Consider the following 16,931-nt stretch of genomic DNA (forward strand, 5'->3'; position numbering starts at 1 on the left):
TTCCCAGCAAATGCACACAGCCTTCTAATTGGATGTACATAACCACTGTGGAGGAGTAATAGCCTGCTAATAGTTGAGGTATTATGGTGTGGGAAGAGTCATGTCTCTCTCACTTGAAGGGAGGGGTGGAAGGGGACTGGAGAAGCCAAGGAGATTTGGTGGTCCCATGGAATGTCACTCCAAGTTCTTCTACTGTCAGCCTGCCCCAGCAACTGCATGCTACCACCCATGCAGTTGGGTAGAAACACTGTGGCAGTTTGAGCTGAAGGAATTTGTTTTATTTGTGTTTGAACAGTGTAAAATGGGGATATAAATGGTTTACTTTAGATCTAAAAATGTAAAAGCCCACCACTGTTTTTTTTCTCTTTGTGCTGACTACAGTCTACCTATAAGTGTGTAAAGGAACGGAGCTTTACCTGCAAGTTAAGATTTCTGATATGCTAATACTTCACCTACACTTCTGCCTTAAAATAATATCATTGCTTTCAATTACTTCTCACCATATGAAACTTTACGTTGTTGTTGTTGTCTTAGCTATGAGAGCTCTGTCAAGCCCTACATGTAATTGAAACTATTTGGGGATATGAAAGCATCAAAAATATTATTCCTCCACTTACTGTTAATGACTTCCAGAAATTAATGGAAGCCATGTAAATCATCTTTGTAACCAAAATGTCTTTCACAATCTGACAGTTATTTCTGACACTTCAGGTACCATTTTTGTCTCTGATTTAAGTCACTGATAACCAAGTAGAGCCCTTGTCTTTTCAATGAGTCTAGTCCAGTGGTACTCCCTTTTTTGCTTGCTAGTATTTTCATAGCATTTAACTAGAGTAATGAAAGCTTGGGTAGCGAGAAACTCAATAGTCTGAATCGTGTGTTTCCTTGAAGATGATTTTGGACAAGTGAGACCTTTTCCTTATAAAAAGTTGATCATACTGAAGGACTTCTCCGGTGTTGTGCAACTAACTGAAGCACAGGAAAAATAATTCCCCATATGCTATAGGAAATATATTTAAGTTGCATTAGACTATAGAAGGTTTAGTGATACTTTGAAATACTGATTTTTTTGTTAGTTCATAATTGCAAAATTCTTTCTGTTGTACTTTGGCTTGATCTTACATTTAAATGTGTAATTCAGAGAAGCTTCCAAAGTTAAAACCAGAACAGGCCGTAACAGATTAAGACTATGTTCATTATTGAGTGTTGTTGCTATTTATTACACAAAGAAAGGCTTTTCAGATGGAAAATTGAAACCAAGTGGTTTCAATGGGTTTTCATACAGCTGGAAACGTATATAAACTTGGTAATTCAGGACTTTTTGGTATAGCCTTTCACAACACCAGTGAAACAGAACCAAAACAATTTAGTTTCAGTAAGTGTTCCCACAATCTTGAGTCTATGTTCTGACACTGAACCAGGAGCTAAACCAAACATGGTTACTGCAAATCACTTCTCAGCTTGTATCATTCCTGCTATCTACCATGTGACTCTTTAAAGTTGGATTGACATGCTGCCAAGAGGAAACAAAATATTTTAAAAGGCTAACATGACTTCCAGGTTTTCTGGCCTGAAAGAGTCAGGAAATGCTGGACTGGAGAGTTACTTGTAAGGGTATCCATATACTTTCTCATGAACAAATCTGAAATACACCAGAGTCTATAAATAAGGCTTAAAACTTAGTTTCAATCACTCTTTTTATGCTTTTTTTGTTTTTTCTTTTGCGAAACAGCCAGCTTTTTTTATGGCTCCTAAAAGCAGGTTCCTCATACACTAACTTATCCAACATCTTTATTTGTCCTTATAATATTTGTCCTTGAGTCCAGATTACTTGGTCCCCTTTCCCCTTTCTTTAATACATGTGTAGTGCTTCATTACAGTAATTAAAGCCTGAATTAAAAGTGAACTTAAAACTCCCATATTCACCTTCAGAGGTGTGGGAAGGAGGAAACCCATACATGGGTGTCCGTGGAGCATAAGGTATGTCTGTAGTATGACATAAAGCTTGCTATCATCCCTCTTGGGTCAACTTCACCCAGAGAGCTCCACTGCATAGTGACTGTTTCTCATAACCAGTTCTCTTTTAATTTTCAGTATAAAGTAAGGAATAACTTACCTAACATATCTGAAAGGACTTTTGTCCAGCTGATCAGTTTGTGAGAGTTCAGGAAGCAGCGTTAGTTGTGAGGGCTTAGGAACCTTGCAGGTCATACCTTCTGCCTCTTGAAATCTCTGACTGCTTGAGTTGGACTTCCGTGGTAATGTTTCCACTCCACTTTACCCTCGCTTCCTGGCCATCCTCAACAGGAATGGCTTGCTGGAAGCTGCCTGGAGCAGTGTGTATATCCTTGTGCCAAGCCTTGACCTCTAAGCCTCTGCCCCAGGTGTTGGTCATTCAGGTACAGAATGGTCAATTCACACTTTGAAGTCAGAAAGGAGCCATAAAATGATGCAGTCTGAATTCAGCATAATCAATTTGGTTTTAGCTTTGGCTACATAAAGCAAGTTTTTCTGTTAGTCTAACTGACACCTGTTTTCTTTTGTTACATTTCATTAACAAGGAGCTCTCACCATGGGATAGATACTACTCATGTTTTGCAATCCTTACATAGGGTTCAGCATAAAAACACCCATTTGGAATAAATTACTTCCTATTTAGTTTTATAAATCAAATGAACCATGAGAAGTGAGTAAAAGCAGAAAGTTTTTTGTTTGTGAGGTAATATGAGATCTGTTACAATGAATGATTTCAAAGCAAATTGATTAATTTGTCTCTGGTTTGGTAGCCTTAGGTGTGGTCCTCAGTTTTTTTGGGGTAGGGGAAGAAGGGTGGGGGATGGCAGTGTTTGAAGATGAACTTAAATGATCTTTATTCCAAAGTCTATGGTATTTCCAGTATTCTGTTGACTTCCAGCTTCTTGAAGAGAGTGTTTCATCCTGTCAGCTTTGTTTCTGGTGCCATCAGTGACCATACTTAGGGAATTAAGTTTTCACATATGTTCCCAGATGTTTTACATGTGACTTGTGAGTAGCCACATCAGGGTTTTAATGTGTTACACCTGTAGCAAAAAACATGTTCATACTTGTAGAGGCTGATACTAACAGTCCACATAACAATGCTGTCAGAAATGTGGATGCATCAGTAAGAATATTCACCTTTACGAGTGAGGTGTGCATCACTTCCCTGCGGGGGAATTTCTTGGTACCTAGTCATTTACTTGCAAGGACATGCTGGTGTGTCTTCAAATAACTCTTCACCTGTACTGGTTAGTTCTGAATTCTCTCAGGGTGGAGGTAAAGGAGGAGAGAAATAGGAATCATTGTCTTCCTGAAGAAAATTGTATTTATGTTTTGCTACAGTGAGGTTCCTTCTTCATGCAATGAATGCACGAATGCCTGCAACAGAAAACTTAAAATATTTATAGATAATGTGGGTATAAAAGCTGCAAACTATCAAAAACTTCTTGGTGCATAACGTGGAGGGGGGTGTGGTATGAAGAGCTGGGCAATAATGAAAAGCATAGTTGCATGTGGTTGGTGGTTTTCTTTTGCCTCAGCTTTCCTTGCAATATGTTGATTTGACTTCTCCTTGTGCCCACTACTCCTAAACGGACAGAACTTTCCAGTAGCTGTGTTAAAGCTAGTCACTGGGGTTTAAGTCAGGATGCAAAGAGCTTACGACTGTCTCCTAGCAAAGCTGGAGTGGGCAAGCCTTGCCACAGCCATGCAGCTGCCCCGGGAAGCTGGCATAAAACTACCTACCATCAGGAGACTGGTTCTGCCTGGGGTCATAGGAGATGACAGCGTGACTGTGCGGGCATGGTCTCTCATGGGGCTGTTATAGTTCAGCCTATGGAATGAAAAACCTAAGACTGAGTAAATCCAGCAGGCAGCATGATGGCAGACAGTACCGGAGGTGGGACAGCAGATGTGAGTTCAGACTTGAGGCTGGGGAGGAAAAGGGCTATTTCTAGGTGCCGGAGAGATCACATGCAAGGAGTTGAGCCTGAGAAAAGATGGGGAAGGGAGGAGCCTCTCTGATTGTGGAAGGGTTTAACTGGGAGGAGGTCTGCCAAATTTCATAACTGGGCCAAATAGGAAGGGAAAAAAGTGAAGCTTAACAGCAGATATACATGAATGTTATTGTCTCCCTCTCTCTTCCCTTAATTGAAAATACCCCAATCGTTCTTTTGACAGTGGAAGTGTTTGAGAGAATGAAAAAGGTTGGGTTGGTTGTTAACTGCTAATATAATGCTCTATAGCACTGAAGATCAGTTTTACAGTTTTAGGCTGAGAATATTGAGCTGCAAGAGGAGGAACACATGAATACCTACTCACATGGCTGCTGGCAGCCCAGTTATGTTTCTGGCACTAACTTGCTGCTGGTTCCTTGATACCTGTGCTGAAGAGGAGCACTTTCCTAAGCACTGTAGGTGAATGGGAACAATACTGTGGAAGTCTGCATCAGATGAGGAATTGGGTGTTGCCTTAATGTGTAAACTGTTCTCTGATCAGCTGTTATCCTCTAAACAAATAAATCTCTCTCATGTAAATATTTCAAGACCCAGCAGTAACTTAACATTCCCTGGTTTTGTCCATGTTTATGTTTAGCAGTTTAGGCATTACTAGCAACATAATATAGCTGTGTCCTGCCTTTTCTTTGGTAATTTTGGTAGTGATTTGAGACTTTAAAAGAGAGAGATGACTAGAAAGAGGTTACCTGTAGATTTTCTGTAGAATTACAGAACGTGCTGTAACCACTCTTAATTCCTCGAAGGAACACTGGTGTATGTATAGCATAATATAGTATAACTAATATTGCTGAATGGCTAATCAGGCAACCTGGGGAGCTTGCAGCCATCAGAAATCTCTTAGTATTGCTACTGCTTTACAGTGCTCAAAATAGCAGCCCTAAGCGCTCTTACAACTATGTTAAGATCCATCTGCTGGAAACAATACCAAAGTCCAGTTTGTCTTTACATGATTTACTTGCTCCTTTCAATAGATACCAAAAAATAACATGTTTTCTTGAAGGTTTACTCCCCTTGCTTTATAAAGACCTTGTACTGTAGGCTTAGACTGGGCTTTTTTTCATCATGCTTAATTTTTTTTTTTTTTTTAAAAGCTAAGAAGTTTAGCACTTTAAAAATCCAGAGGGCTCTATTTTAGAACTGGCAGGAAAAAGCAGAAAAGCATAAGACAAAAATCCAAAATTCAACATATTCAAGAGATAAGGCAATGAAAGGCCAAACCAACTATTACTGTTAGCTTTAGGGTTAAACAAAAACAGCAACAACAAAAAGCATCCTTCCAAAGACTCCTTTTGCACTTAGTCTGCCCTAAGTTTCTGTTTGGGAAAGGCTTCCAACCATTTATTTCCAGGTGTTGTATAGCTCTGTGAATGCCAGTTGCTCTGTGCTCAGTTCTAGACGTGAAATGTGTCGATATGGTTTGAAACAGTAGACATGGAATCTCAGAGTTGGTGAATACATATTCAACTTTACAATCTGCCTGATGTCAACGAAGTCCTAAGTTCACTACTACTAGCATATGTTTATTCTCTCAATTTGAATTTTTTAGGCTCCAGTGCTATTTAAAGGAAGCCTTAATTTATTCTTAACAATAACCACCTACGAGGGATTCATATGAGAGGATGATTATTTGAGTAAGGATATGAAATCTGACTTCAGAGCCTCTTAAAAAATGAGCTTTGTTCCTTGCTTATTTCCATTCCAATACAAGAGATACTTCAACATACTTGAAGTAACGTAGTTGTTGCATAGAGGCTTTTTTCTAAAGAATTGCCAACTCATTACTTCACTGTAGAGGAATGTGATATTTCTAGTATTCCACTTCAGTGACTAGATTAAATAACCGATGAAAGCCTGTTACTTTGACGCTACTGCTTGTTGTCTTTGTAATAATGGTTCACTAAATATCCTGCTTTTGTGCTTGTTTCCAGTACTTTTGTTTATATACCATATTTTCCTGCTTCTGTCTTCAAAACCTTTGCATTTAATTCTGTGCTACTCCATTTTTAGGGAATGGTACTTACAAAATTACTTTGTAAAACCATTGTTGTTAGTTGAGGTAACACCTAGAGTAGTTGCTTAATGATCTTGTGTCATGACTTAAAAGAAAAAAAGAAATTCTCCCTCAAGCTGGGCTATTGAAAAAAATGTATTTGAGTGCTTGAGTAATTATTTTAATGGAAGCCTTATAGGAAAGCACTGAGCAGTAGAGGAACTAAGAAAAGAGCAAAGGTCATCTGTTTGACGTGCTTCTGAAACTGGGCATCCTAGAGCTTGCTGTGCTTGCTGAATGGGTTTGAATTCACAGCTGGTTTAGAACACTGCTGTGTTCCAGTGTCTGCAGAGAAGTTGGGCTGGCTGCAGATCATATATAAGGAACATGCTGTATGAGAAGAGACGGAGCATTTTCAGATGCTTGCCTTGACTCCTCTTGAGAGAAAATCACTGTGAAGAAAACAGGATTTCATTCCTGTACCTTTTGAACTGGATGAATGAGTCCAGCACAATAGCAGTCAAGCGTGCTACCCTCATCTTCAAACAATAAAACACAGCTGATAAGCTGCATTTGTTCCTCTGGGTGCCTTTTGAAATGTAAAGCTTTAACTTAGTCATACAAACTTAACATGCAGTGTTTGTATAGTGGCCATTTTGTTTGTTTGTTTGTTTTGGGGGTGGGGTTTGTTTGGTTTTTTGCACCTTGTTTTGCTGAGAGGCTATTTAGAAAAGGAATTTGACTGGTCTGGATTAATTACTCTTCTGGTATGTTGATCCATTAATGAAATAGGCTTTTAGAAAACAACCTGGAAAGCTTTAGAAAGCTGTCAGATTTGTTGTATGAAGTTTAGATGTCACAGAATTTTTTTTTTTCCAAACACAGAAATTACTTCAGATAAGTTGTCTGGAGTGCTGTGTTTCAGAGGTGTTTTCAGTAAGTGTGAGCTTGTGGTTTACGGTGTTCTCATAGCATGACAAAGGTTGGATGCTCTTTAGTGAGTTGGATATATTCAAGTGTCCGCTGCAGTAACTTAGAAAAAATTGTAAAATATGGCTGATAATTTTGTCTTGGAGATTTAATACCAGGCTACAGTAAAGCCATATACAGAATCACAGTTCTGCATAGTAATGCCAAACAAGTAATACAAGTGCACCTCCGAAGAGAGGTCTGATGTAAAGCATGTTTAATGACTCATTGAAGCTTGTGTGTTATGTTCAGTGACTAGTATTATATAATATCCTAATGCATGTTTAGTGTATGTTGTATGTAGTGTTTCTCTTTTGTTACTGAGTTGATCTGAACTGAGGGAAATAGCTTGGACGTACCTTCCTTTACTAGTGCTGTTCCTGTTTTTGAGTGCTTGATACAGGACGTTTTGAGACAACTTATCTAATCCTGTCACACCACCTACTGTTGAAAAGCAGACACTGGGCCTAAGTGTTTTTCTTGCCTAAATCTTAATGTAATCCCCTTACTGTCATGCTTTCTTGGTCTTAGTGCAAATTGATGGTTTCTTTGTTGTTGGTATTTAACAGTGGAGATCCTGCAGCAAAACTGATGTTGAATAAAGGGGAATTACTAGCTGATTTTGTCATATTTCAACAGCCTCTTACATAGCGTAAGCAAAATTGAAATGTGGTTTATAGTGACAAGAATAAAGGGGAGGGTATTCCCTTTAAGTAGAAACTTGATTGTTCTAAGTCAAATCTGAAGCACTGTAGTTGTCTCTCTTCAAGTAAGATAAACTATGTCTGTCGGACTTGAAAATGGCAATGTTATAATAAATAACAAAATATTTTTTAAAAAAATATGTAAGTCTATCTTCCATATCTCTCTTTGCTTTTGTACAAAAACGAAAACCTTTTTTCCATAGTTATTCAGAGGACTGTATAAAAATCTTGACGTCAAGAGCTGACAGGAGTCAACTCAGTGCTGGAAAGACAAGTCTGTGTGTACATAACTTCCTTTGGGCCATTGTAGTTTTAATCTGGGTGCACAGTTTTCAGAAATAAACTAAAAGCTTAATTTAACTAAGCTCAAATGTTCTTGCAGAAAGTGTAGTTGCTTTGTTAGTACAAGAGTAAGCTCCTGTCTGAAGGTGGCACACCTGTCTCCTATATAGATTCTCTTCCTCTTTGATTAACTTAGCTATTGGGCATTTGTATTCAACAAGCTCAAATGAAAACAGTAATTAATGCAAAAATCTGTCTGCATCAGTTGGCCATTAAGAACTTGGTTCTGGGGAGTGCTGTTTAACTAGTTCTGCAGAACTAGTCAGTTTTCAGTATATTGTGTGAGCACAACAGTTTGATACTGTTGTGCTGTGTTTGTCCTTGAAAGGACTGTCAAATGGGGGGCATCTCTGTTTTGGGGGCGGGAACAAACAAAAGAATCTTTCTTGGATTGTCTTTGAGCCGGAGATTGTATTTTTATGGGATTGCCAGTAAAGCTAACCATAATACACAGAGGTAGGAGAATGCTAGAACAACTTTTTGTGCATGCGAATGTCTGCCTTGACGGTCAGTCTGTAAAGTTCTTGACTTGTTCCTGAGGTCAATGTGCAGGTAAAACGGGATTCTTGAAATCCTTGGAACTTTTTTTCCTGCATTTACAGTATTTTTTACTATGTCAATATGAGGTAATTAAGCCTTTTTATATGTATTTTTAATGTGTAAATCTTTTAACTTGTAGGCATATATGTAAAAGAAGCAGTTTTTTAAGCTTCTTTCCAACTCCTTTTGTTCTTTTCTCTCCCTCCCCTTTCCCCCCCCAATTGACAGGTATAGGATCTTCGCCAAGAGAGAAGCATGTCTCTGTGAAAAATTCTCCAGCCTCGTGGGCTAGCTCTGGTAAACCGCTCGCCAAATCCAAAGTGCCTGTCAAAAGATCAGTGCTTGAGAGAACACCTAGCATCTCATCAGTCAGCAGCACTCAGAGTGAACGAAGTCTTTTCAGCAGTAATTGTAAGTATCAGTCAGGGTTACTGGTTTTAACTGATAGCCAGCATTAACTGCTTGTTGGAAAAAAAATCCCCTTGAAGGGAGTCCTGTCTGACAAAGGCCTGTGTTAATTCTCATTTTACTACTTATTATTAGTTCTAGGTCTTACTACTTTTGCCTCTTTAACTTACAACTTTCCTTCTTGAGAGTTGCCACCTGAAGGAGCTTTGAGCCTTGGATTTTGGTTTGAGAAGAGGTTTCAGTACAGCTCCTCTTCCATCCTGAAACATTGCAAAACCACCGGGTCTTCTTGAGCAAAAGTTTCCTTGTGTTTACATATAATGTAATAAGAAATAAGTCTGAACGGTGTGGGTGGATTGCCTGTCATAGTATTTGGAACAGCACGTTACAGGTTTTTGATATTAAATACTCTTTTTGAACTAGATTGTCTGCTTTCAGAGTTTTAAGAAAAAATGTGTAGATGAGATCAAAAGCAGGTAAGTGAAACTACTTTTAGAAGGTAAAACTTTGCATGGGTAGACTTCTGTAATTTCTAAGGTGACTGTAAGCATTGGTGTATGACCTGAACCAAATCCGTTCTAGGGGCAAAAATATGAAGGAAATAACACACAACTGACTGTCGGACACATCAGTATTCTCAGCTATACGTATTCAAATGAGTACACTGAAATACTCTGTTGCTATCGCATCATCTGTTATATCTTGGAGACTGGGCAAAAGCCTTTCCTTTGTGCCAGATGTCATTTAAATCTGTCTTCAGTGGGCTGAAAAAGAGAACTGATTTAACATATGTATATATTGGAACTGGGCAAAAGCCTTTCCTTTGTGCCAGATGTCATTTAAATCTGTCTTCAGTGGGCTGAAAAAGAGAACTGATTTAACATATGTCTATAGTTTATGTATGCGCATAGGCATACATACGTATATAACTAAATTTTTTCTCGTTCTTTTATTTTTTCCCCTGTAGTGCCTTCATTAAAAAACTAAGACCTAACATATTCCTCAAAGGAATAAGAGTATGTGTAATAAAATATGCAGTGCATGTTCCTGTGTTGTCAGGTTGGTTCGGTTACTGTGACAGCCATGTTGACTCTTGCTGTTCAGGTTTAGGACTGTATCTGGAATTCCTAAGCAGCTTTGTCCTCTCTTCGTTTTACTCCCTCATGTAACAAAGGAAAGGGTCATCGCTTCATAACAAAGCAGTGTATTCAGATTAAGTATCCTAACAGATGACTCCTTATTTAGCCTGATTTGCTAGTTGGTTTAATCTGTTTTGTCCACTGCCTTCAAGCTTCCAATTTTTTCCACTCCGATTCACGAAGAGCAAGCAAGAGCAATATGAGAGGATGAACATGGCTACAGTCTCTTTGGCTTTAAGCTTGCTTTGATCCTTTTTAAATGACTATACCAGGAGGACTCCGCAGTTGCACAGAAACTATTTTTTCTCCTATTATTTTCATCAATTCTACACTAACACCACCGACTGACTCAGGAAGCCACTATGATATTACCTTACTGACATTGCTAGTAGTGGGATCTTACAGCTTTTGTATTATTCCTTTGTTAGCCACGTTTACTGGGAAAAGAAGTAGGTTGTATTCCTTTTTATTTCTTTTTTTAAAGCATGTATTTCGTTTTGTGGAGGTTGGTAAGTGTATGCAGTGTTTTGACTTGCTTATTTTCTGTGAGATGATTTTTTTCTTTAGTTAATTTCCTACACTTGATGAGTGATTTATGTGTGATGGTCAGGTTTTGTGAGTATAATGAGTTTAGGTTACATATAATCATATGTTAGTAAAGTGAAGTTTTTATGACTTTGAATCAAATTGGAAAGAACTAATGAATTTACTTTGTACTCTAATATTAAGTACAGTGCTGTTCTTGTTTTTTATTCTCTCATTTAGTCTACTAGACAGTAATGTCGGGGGGGGGGGGGGGAAGCTGGGTAAGACCAAAATGTTTGGAATCTGTGTAAGCCTAAAATGTTTTTTTAGATTGGTGGGACACACAAAGATCAGCGTGGGAGGCTTATGCTGTGAATGTCATGAAATTTATGACAAACTATTGTGGTCCTGTTAACAGTATTAAATTGACAAAGTCGCTTGGCTTGTTTTGTTCAAGGAGTTTGCCTTGTGTTAGTGGAGAAGAAAAAAATTATGGAAGAGTGTTATTCCTGCTGTGTCAGCTCAGCCCTTTGTTATGGGATGTCCTTGGATTGGTAATTTCCTGTGGCAAAATTAGGGGTGTTTTTGTCTAATGATCATTTGAATTTTATGATTCTTTTCTCTAAAAAGACTTACTATTTGAGAAGTTTGGAAATCAAAGAGTTTGAAATGTTGTTGTTAATAAAAGCATATTTTGCATGCAAGCTTGTCAGTTTGAGCATTGAAAAATTGAATTTTTAACAGTAGAGAAATCTTCTCAAATTCAGTGCTGAGCTGAAAATACTATCATTTGAACAGGCTGAAATGTTTAAACTCTGAGGTTAAGAACAAGAATCCAAATATGAATTGCATTAGAATAATTGCATAAAAAGGAAATAGTGTTTCAGAAGCTAAAAAGCTGATCCTAGCAATTGACCTGGAGCTGCATTTCCATATAGTCAATGCTTCACTAAAATTCTTTTAATGAGTTGCGTTTTTAAACCCTTTAGATCTTAGCTCGGGTGAGATCACTTCATACTTGTCCATCTTTCATCAAGATTGTAGTAGCTACTCCTAATTCTATGAATAACCATCTTTGAATTGTATAGTGACCAAACTTTGCAAATTTGTCTTTTTTTCTACACACAGCTTGGTTAGCTGACTCCAGAGCATCTAATAGGACAAAACAGTGCCCTAACTAGTCCCGCACCAGAAGTATGCTCGCTTACCCAAAGTGTTACTTCCATGGCATGCATCTGATTTAGAAGAAAGTAGCACAGCTGTTTGTAGGCAGTTGTTAGCTGCTTGCAGTGAACTCTGAGCAAAAATCCTTAATTTAGTGATTTACAGAAAAAGTTAAGGACTGCTTCAGGCCTCATGCTTTGCTACAACAAATTGGTTTGAATCATCTGATGTTGGTCAGGGTCAGATTCCCCCAGAGTAACTGTTATTGATGTGTTATGCAAATTGTTCCTCATGTATAGATTTTTTGCAAATATTTAGCTTTTGTGCTTTTCGAGAGGCTCCAACTTTATTTAAAAAGGAGGACTTCAGTTGCATATGTTTCTAAAAGGGAAAGCAGTTTTATCCCTCTTTCTGTGGTTGAAAATGTATTGATTAGTGGCCAAAAAGCATCTTTTTGAAGCAGTTAACTTAAATGCACTAGCATAAACCATATAAAGACACTAAAATACTCTCAAGACTATATGCTCCATCTTTCAGTGAACAATACATTAGATATGTATTTCACATTGCGTTTAAAAAAAAAAATCAACCTCATTAAAACACTAATCTGAGGCAAACCTGATATTATATGACACCCCCCCTTTTTTTAATGACTGGTGAAAAAAGCAACAGTGTGACAAAGTATTCCAGTGTGACTTAATTTTTGCTTGTCTCTGGTAAATGCAATGTCAATTTCTTACTCTTTAATGTGTCAGTATGCATAATTTTTTAGTACCTGAACCAGAGTGTACTCAATCTATACTTGCTTCATAAGTATTTTCATATTTTTTCTGGAAAAATAAAACAATGCTTTCCCCAAATTTCAGTTTTCTTTTTTCAAGTAAAAATTTTCATTGTGACACTAAACCCAAACATCTTTTAAGTTCCTCTGAAATGGAACAAAATGTCTTCTATAGCAACTGCCCTGTTAGCTGGAAACCTGATTTTGATGTGAGGTAGCAATTGCTTATTGTCCTGCTTTTCCCAATTTGGATCTGTCTGCCCCTTTTTTGCAGAGAGTATTTTGCTGTATGACTTCATCTCTCTCTTGGGGGGGGGGGGGGGGTCTTGGGGGTTGTCACTGAGGAGGTTGCTGTTATGAACAGAGACTACAGAAACCTTTCCTAAAACTTGTTTGGTAGCTGGTGAATGCAGTTTGGCTCACATGTTTTTTTTTAGTGCCCCGCAAGGAGGACGGAAGGAGTGCAGAGTCTGCTGGTGGTGTGTGCATTGTATCATTGAAACGGCACGCTCAGCTCAAATGAGAGAGAACAGAGGAAGGTGTTGCATGAGAAAGTTGTCTGAGTTCTATTTGTTTTTTGTTTTTTAACAGTCAATTCTGAGGCCAGAATGTCTTTGTGTACTGATGATGCTTTTTCTTGGTTTAAACTGAAATGTGTTCTGTGTTTGCTTTGTACAGCAAGATCAGACTTCTAGTTATGTATCTTGATCAATATACTTTTTTATATATCCCCCCCCTCTTACGGATAGTTCAAAGCTGTATGTCTAGTTCTGAGAAGTGTTTGTAAGTCATAGACTGATCTGTTACAGTTCACCAGTCTGTCTGTACTGAAGATATCAGAGGTGGTCATAATATTTTTATTCCAACTCATGTTTCTCCTAACTTTAGCCTTGGGTAAAACATGCTTGTTTTAGGATTTAATTTTCCCCAAACTAGATACTGCCTAGAGCAAACTTGTCATCTTTCTGTGTTGCAGCTGCAAGTGCCACAGTCATCATCAAGAATGGAGAATGGCCTTCAAAACCAGCCTGCCAGAATGGTACTTCAGGATCTGTCCCTTTGAAAGCAGTACCAAGACCTAGATTACACTCCTTGAAGTCAACTCCAAAAGGTATATGGGTCTGTTTGTAGATAGAGTAAAACTATAGTTACTACTGTTAGGGTACCTTACCTTTTGCAGGTGGCTGCCTTCTGAAGCAGCGTTTATTAAACAGTGGTCTTGGAAAATAGTGTGAGGAAGTAAAATCACATCAGTGGTGCTTCAAGTTTTGTAAGATTTCACAGGAAGGCTAAAATGTCATTTGTGTTGTCATACTTGACTGGGATATTTCAGGTAAATGAGGAAGAGGTCTGCACTGTGATATGGCTAAGGTTTGCACACCACAGAGACTAAATGAACTTTGCTACATGGCAGATGTCACTGCATGGGGTTTATGTTGTTTTAATAAGAGTTCTTTTCTGTCACAAAGTTCAGGCACAGACTCTGTGGCTGCTGGTGATCGGCAGGGTAGACCTACCCTGAATTTATCCTGTGTATGGTTGTCCTTGTCCTCATGCAGACTTTGCGTTATCTTCACCCCTTTCATGACAGGAAGGACCTTTAGGGATGGGGATATCTTTTTGAATAAGATATTACTAGATGAAGTGTCGTCTTTCATAGACGAATGACATTGTCCCATCTTTCCAAGGAAAGAGTCGCAGAAACAGCTTAGCTCTTCATGCTGCTTTTTCTTGATATTCTTCTTACTGGCTGAAGTGGAAGCCGAGGTTTTGCTCTAATTTTTAATGGAGATGACAACTGTGCTTCATCATCTGGTGCTAAAGGAAACATTAATTTAAATGTACTTTCTGGCTTTGTATTAAACACTGTTCTGGTTCCTATTCCTATTTGAGACAGGACTCCTCGATCGGCCAACAGTGCTTTTCCACTCAAGCCACAAACAGCAGTTGACAATTCATTCTCTGGCCAAAATTAAGGACATAATGGGAGCAGATAAATAAGCTTGCTGTCTCTCTCTCTGAAATCCTAGTTATAATCAGCTTCCTTCTGACCATCTCTGTGGTGAACTGGTTATTGTAATTGGATAAACCTAATTAAGTACTATGCTCCTGTTTTAGGCTTAAGTTTTAAGCTGGTATCTGACATAATTGAGAATAAATAGAGGAGATGCCTGCCGAATGTCACACTATAATGACATGCTTTAAAATGGTAAACAGTGAAAAGAAACAGAATTTGCCACAAACTGTAAATCACTTTGAAACGAACACAATTATATGGCTGTCTGACAGGCTGATGCTTTCTGTTGGGGTCCAACATATGCAAGACAACTATGCATTGCTCAACATCTTTAGTGACCTGGGCGCTGGAAGAGTGCCTTCAGCACCTGCAGGAGCAGCGTGGCCAGAAGAAGCTGGTATTCCCCCTTCGTCCCAGTGTTACTTGGACTACTCTGTTCTGTTTTGGGGCCTTCCCTGTTCAAGAGGGTTGTTTTGAAACTGGAAAGGTCAGCTGGAGACTTAGCAAGATGGTTAGGGTTTCTGACCACATGACCTGTGCGGAGGGGTTGAGGGAGTTGAGCTTGTGTAGTCAGGCAAAAAGAAGACTAAGAGGAGATATTTTAAGTCTGCAATAACTTGAAAAGGATAGCTACAAAGGTGATGGTGCCAAACTCTTCTTTGTAGTACTGGATGATGTGGCAATGGCAAATGATTTCAAATTGTGGAGTGGGAGATGCAGCATTGCCCAGTGGGGCTGTAGAGCCTCCCTTCCTGGAGGTGTGCAAGGCTCAACCAGACAAAAGCATGGTCAACTGATCTTGTCTTGTTGGTGGCCCTGCTCTGAGTGGGAGGCTGGATAGCTGGCCTCCAGAGGTCGCTTTCAGCCAGTGTTTCCGTAGCTGTGTAGCAGCTGTTTTACTAATATTTTCTTCTGCGTATCAGCTTTATTAAAATTATCTTCTTATTTTTTCCAATGTGAGTTCTGGTAAAGCAAACAAGTTTAAATATAGCTTAAATTTTCTAGAAGGTTTCTCCTTCTGTGTTTATTTGAGTAGATTTGTGCATCTTGTACTTAACTGTAAATATGTAGTTAGGCATGTCTTTAATTGCTGACATAGTTCTACTCTTAAACCTGATCTAAGCTTCTACTTCTAGGAGCCAAGACTAGGTCTGCTTCACTGAACCAGTGCATACCAAAATCATCTGGGCCACTGCACTCAGCAAGGAAAGTCAGTGAGGCTAGAGGTAATCAACCGTTGGGTAAAGTAAATTTTTCAGTTATATTCTTGAATCCCTCTGTCTTGAGAAAGAGCAGCTATGCTCTATGACTTCGGAGTAATTGAGATGGTCAGTCTGCTCTTTCTCTTTGTAGTTCGTAGTTTTGGAGACTGGCTGAGGTGAGGGAAACAAGTATTGGTAATGGTACAAAGCAGATGGTTTCCTATTGAAATACCTGCTGTAGGATCTCACGCTATTTGTAAAGCCCGAAGAAAGCTTATAGGTGTTGTCAACAGACCTTTTGTAAAATTCTGCACGTGACTTTTGCACTTACACCTAGCAGTCCCAAAGAGTGCTTTCATTTAATTCATATCTGTCAAAATAATGAGGTTCTTAGGTCAGTTTTCACATGACTCTAAAACAGTACAGTAAGGGTAGATTAACCTTCTCAGTGCTTTCATTTATATCTAACTTGATGGGCAGCACATTTGAGAGTGCTGTTAATTTATACCTCCTTTATACAGATAAAATAACTGGAGTTTATAGGTGGGGAAAAAAGTTACTATGGTGCCGGTATAGACAATTTTTTTTATTATCTGTGGTCCTCTATGAAGGAGTAAAATGAAACAGTGCAACCTGGCTTAAATGAAGTATGATAATTGTAATGGAAAAAAATGTTTGGCTTATTGTGAATTCATCATCCATTTTCCAAATAGTTTAAACATATAATGCTAAATCTTGCTGTTGAACATGCCATCAGCATGTTTCTTTCAAGAAGGAAACTGAAATTGTGTAGTTTGAGGAGCTTATGTGGAAAGAATCTAAAAAAAGACACCCTCTCCCTCCCCTCTCCCTCGTAGGTACTCCTGGAAGAAATGGACACCAAAGCCGATCTTGTCTGGGTTCTGGTGAGTTTTCTGAATGCATTTTTACATGTTCTGTGGTGCAACTTAAATTAGGTTTATACATTATGTTGGTTCTTTCCTTGGAAGAACAGTTTTGCAACAGATAATACCATAAGCCATCATTGATTCCAGTTTCAAGGGATATGGAGAAAAGTCTTGGGTTTTTTCTACTTACTGTCTTCTGGTTATCCAGCTCTTAGAATATGCAGTCTGT

General features: G+C 38.6%; 1 protein-coding gene across 3 annotated transcripts in view; it reads left to right on the plus strand.

The window, feature by feature from the left end:
- The window catches only part of MTUS1 (microtubule associated tumor suppressor 1), a 92,481-nt gene that overhangs the window by 8,197 nt on the left and 67,353 nt on the right, over positions 1 to 16,931 (plus strand). For all 3 annotated transcript variants that reach the window (XM_009277395.2, XM_009277396.2, XM_009277397.1), the window contains 4 exons: positions 8,808 to 8,990; positions 13,573 to 13,707; positions 15,750 to 15,839; positions 16,673 to 16,720. In XM_009277395.2, coding sequence (XP_009275670.1) covers positions 8,808 to 8,990; positions 13,573 to 13,707; positions 15,750 to 15,839; positions 16,673 to 16,720 — 456 coding nt within the window. The remainder of the gene's footprint in view (positions 1 to 8,807; positions 8,991 to 13,572; positions 13,708 to 15,749; positions 15,840 to 16,672; positions 16,721 to 16,931) is intronic.

Source organism: Aptenodytes forsteri, unplaced genomic scaffold (genome assembly GCF_000699145.1).
Source record: "Aptenodytes forsteri isolate BGI_AS27 unplaced genomic scaffold, ASM69914v1 Scaffold65, whole genome shotgun sequence".
In the NCBI taxonomy this organism is placed as follows: domain Eukaryota; kingdom Metazoa; phylum Chordata; class Aves; order Sphenisciformes; family Spheniscidae; genus Aptenodytes; species Aptenodytes forsteri.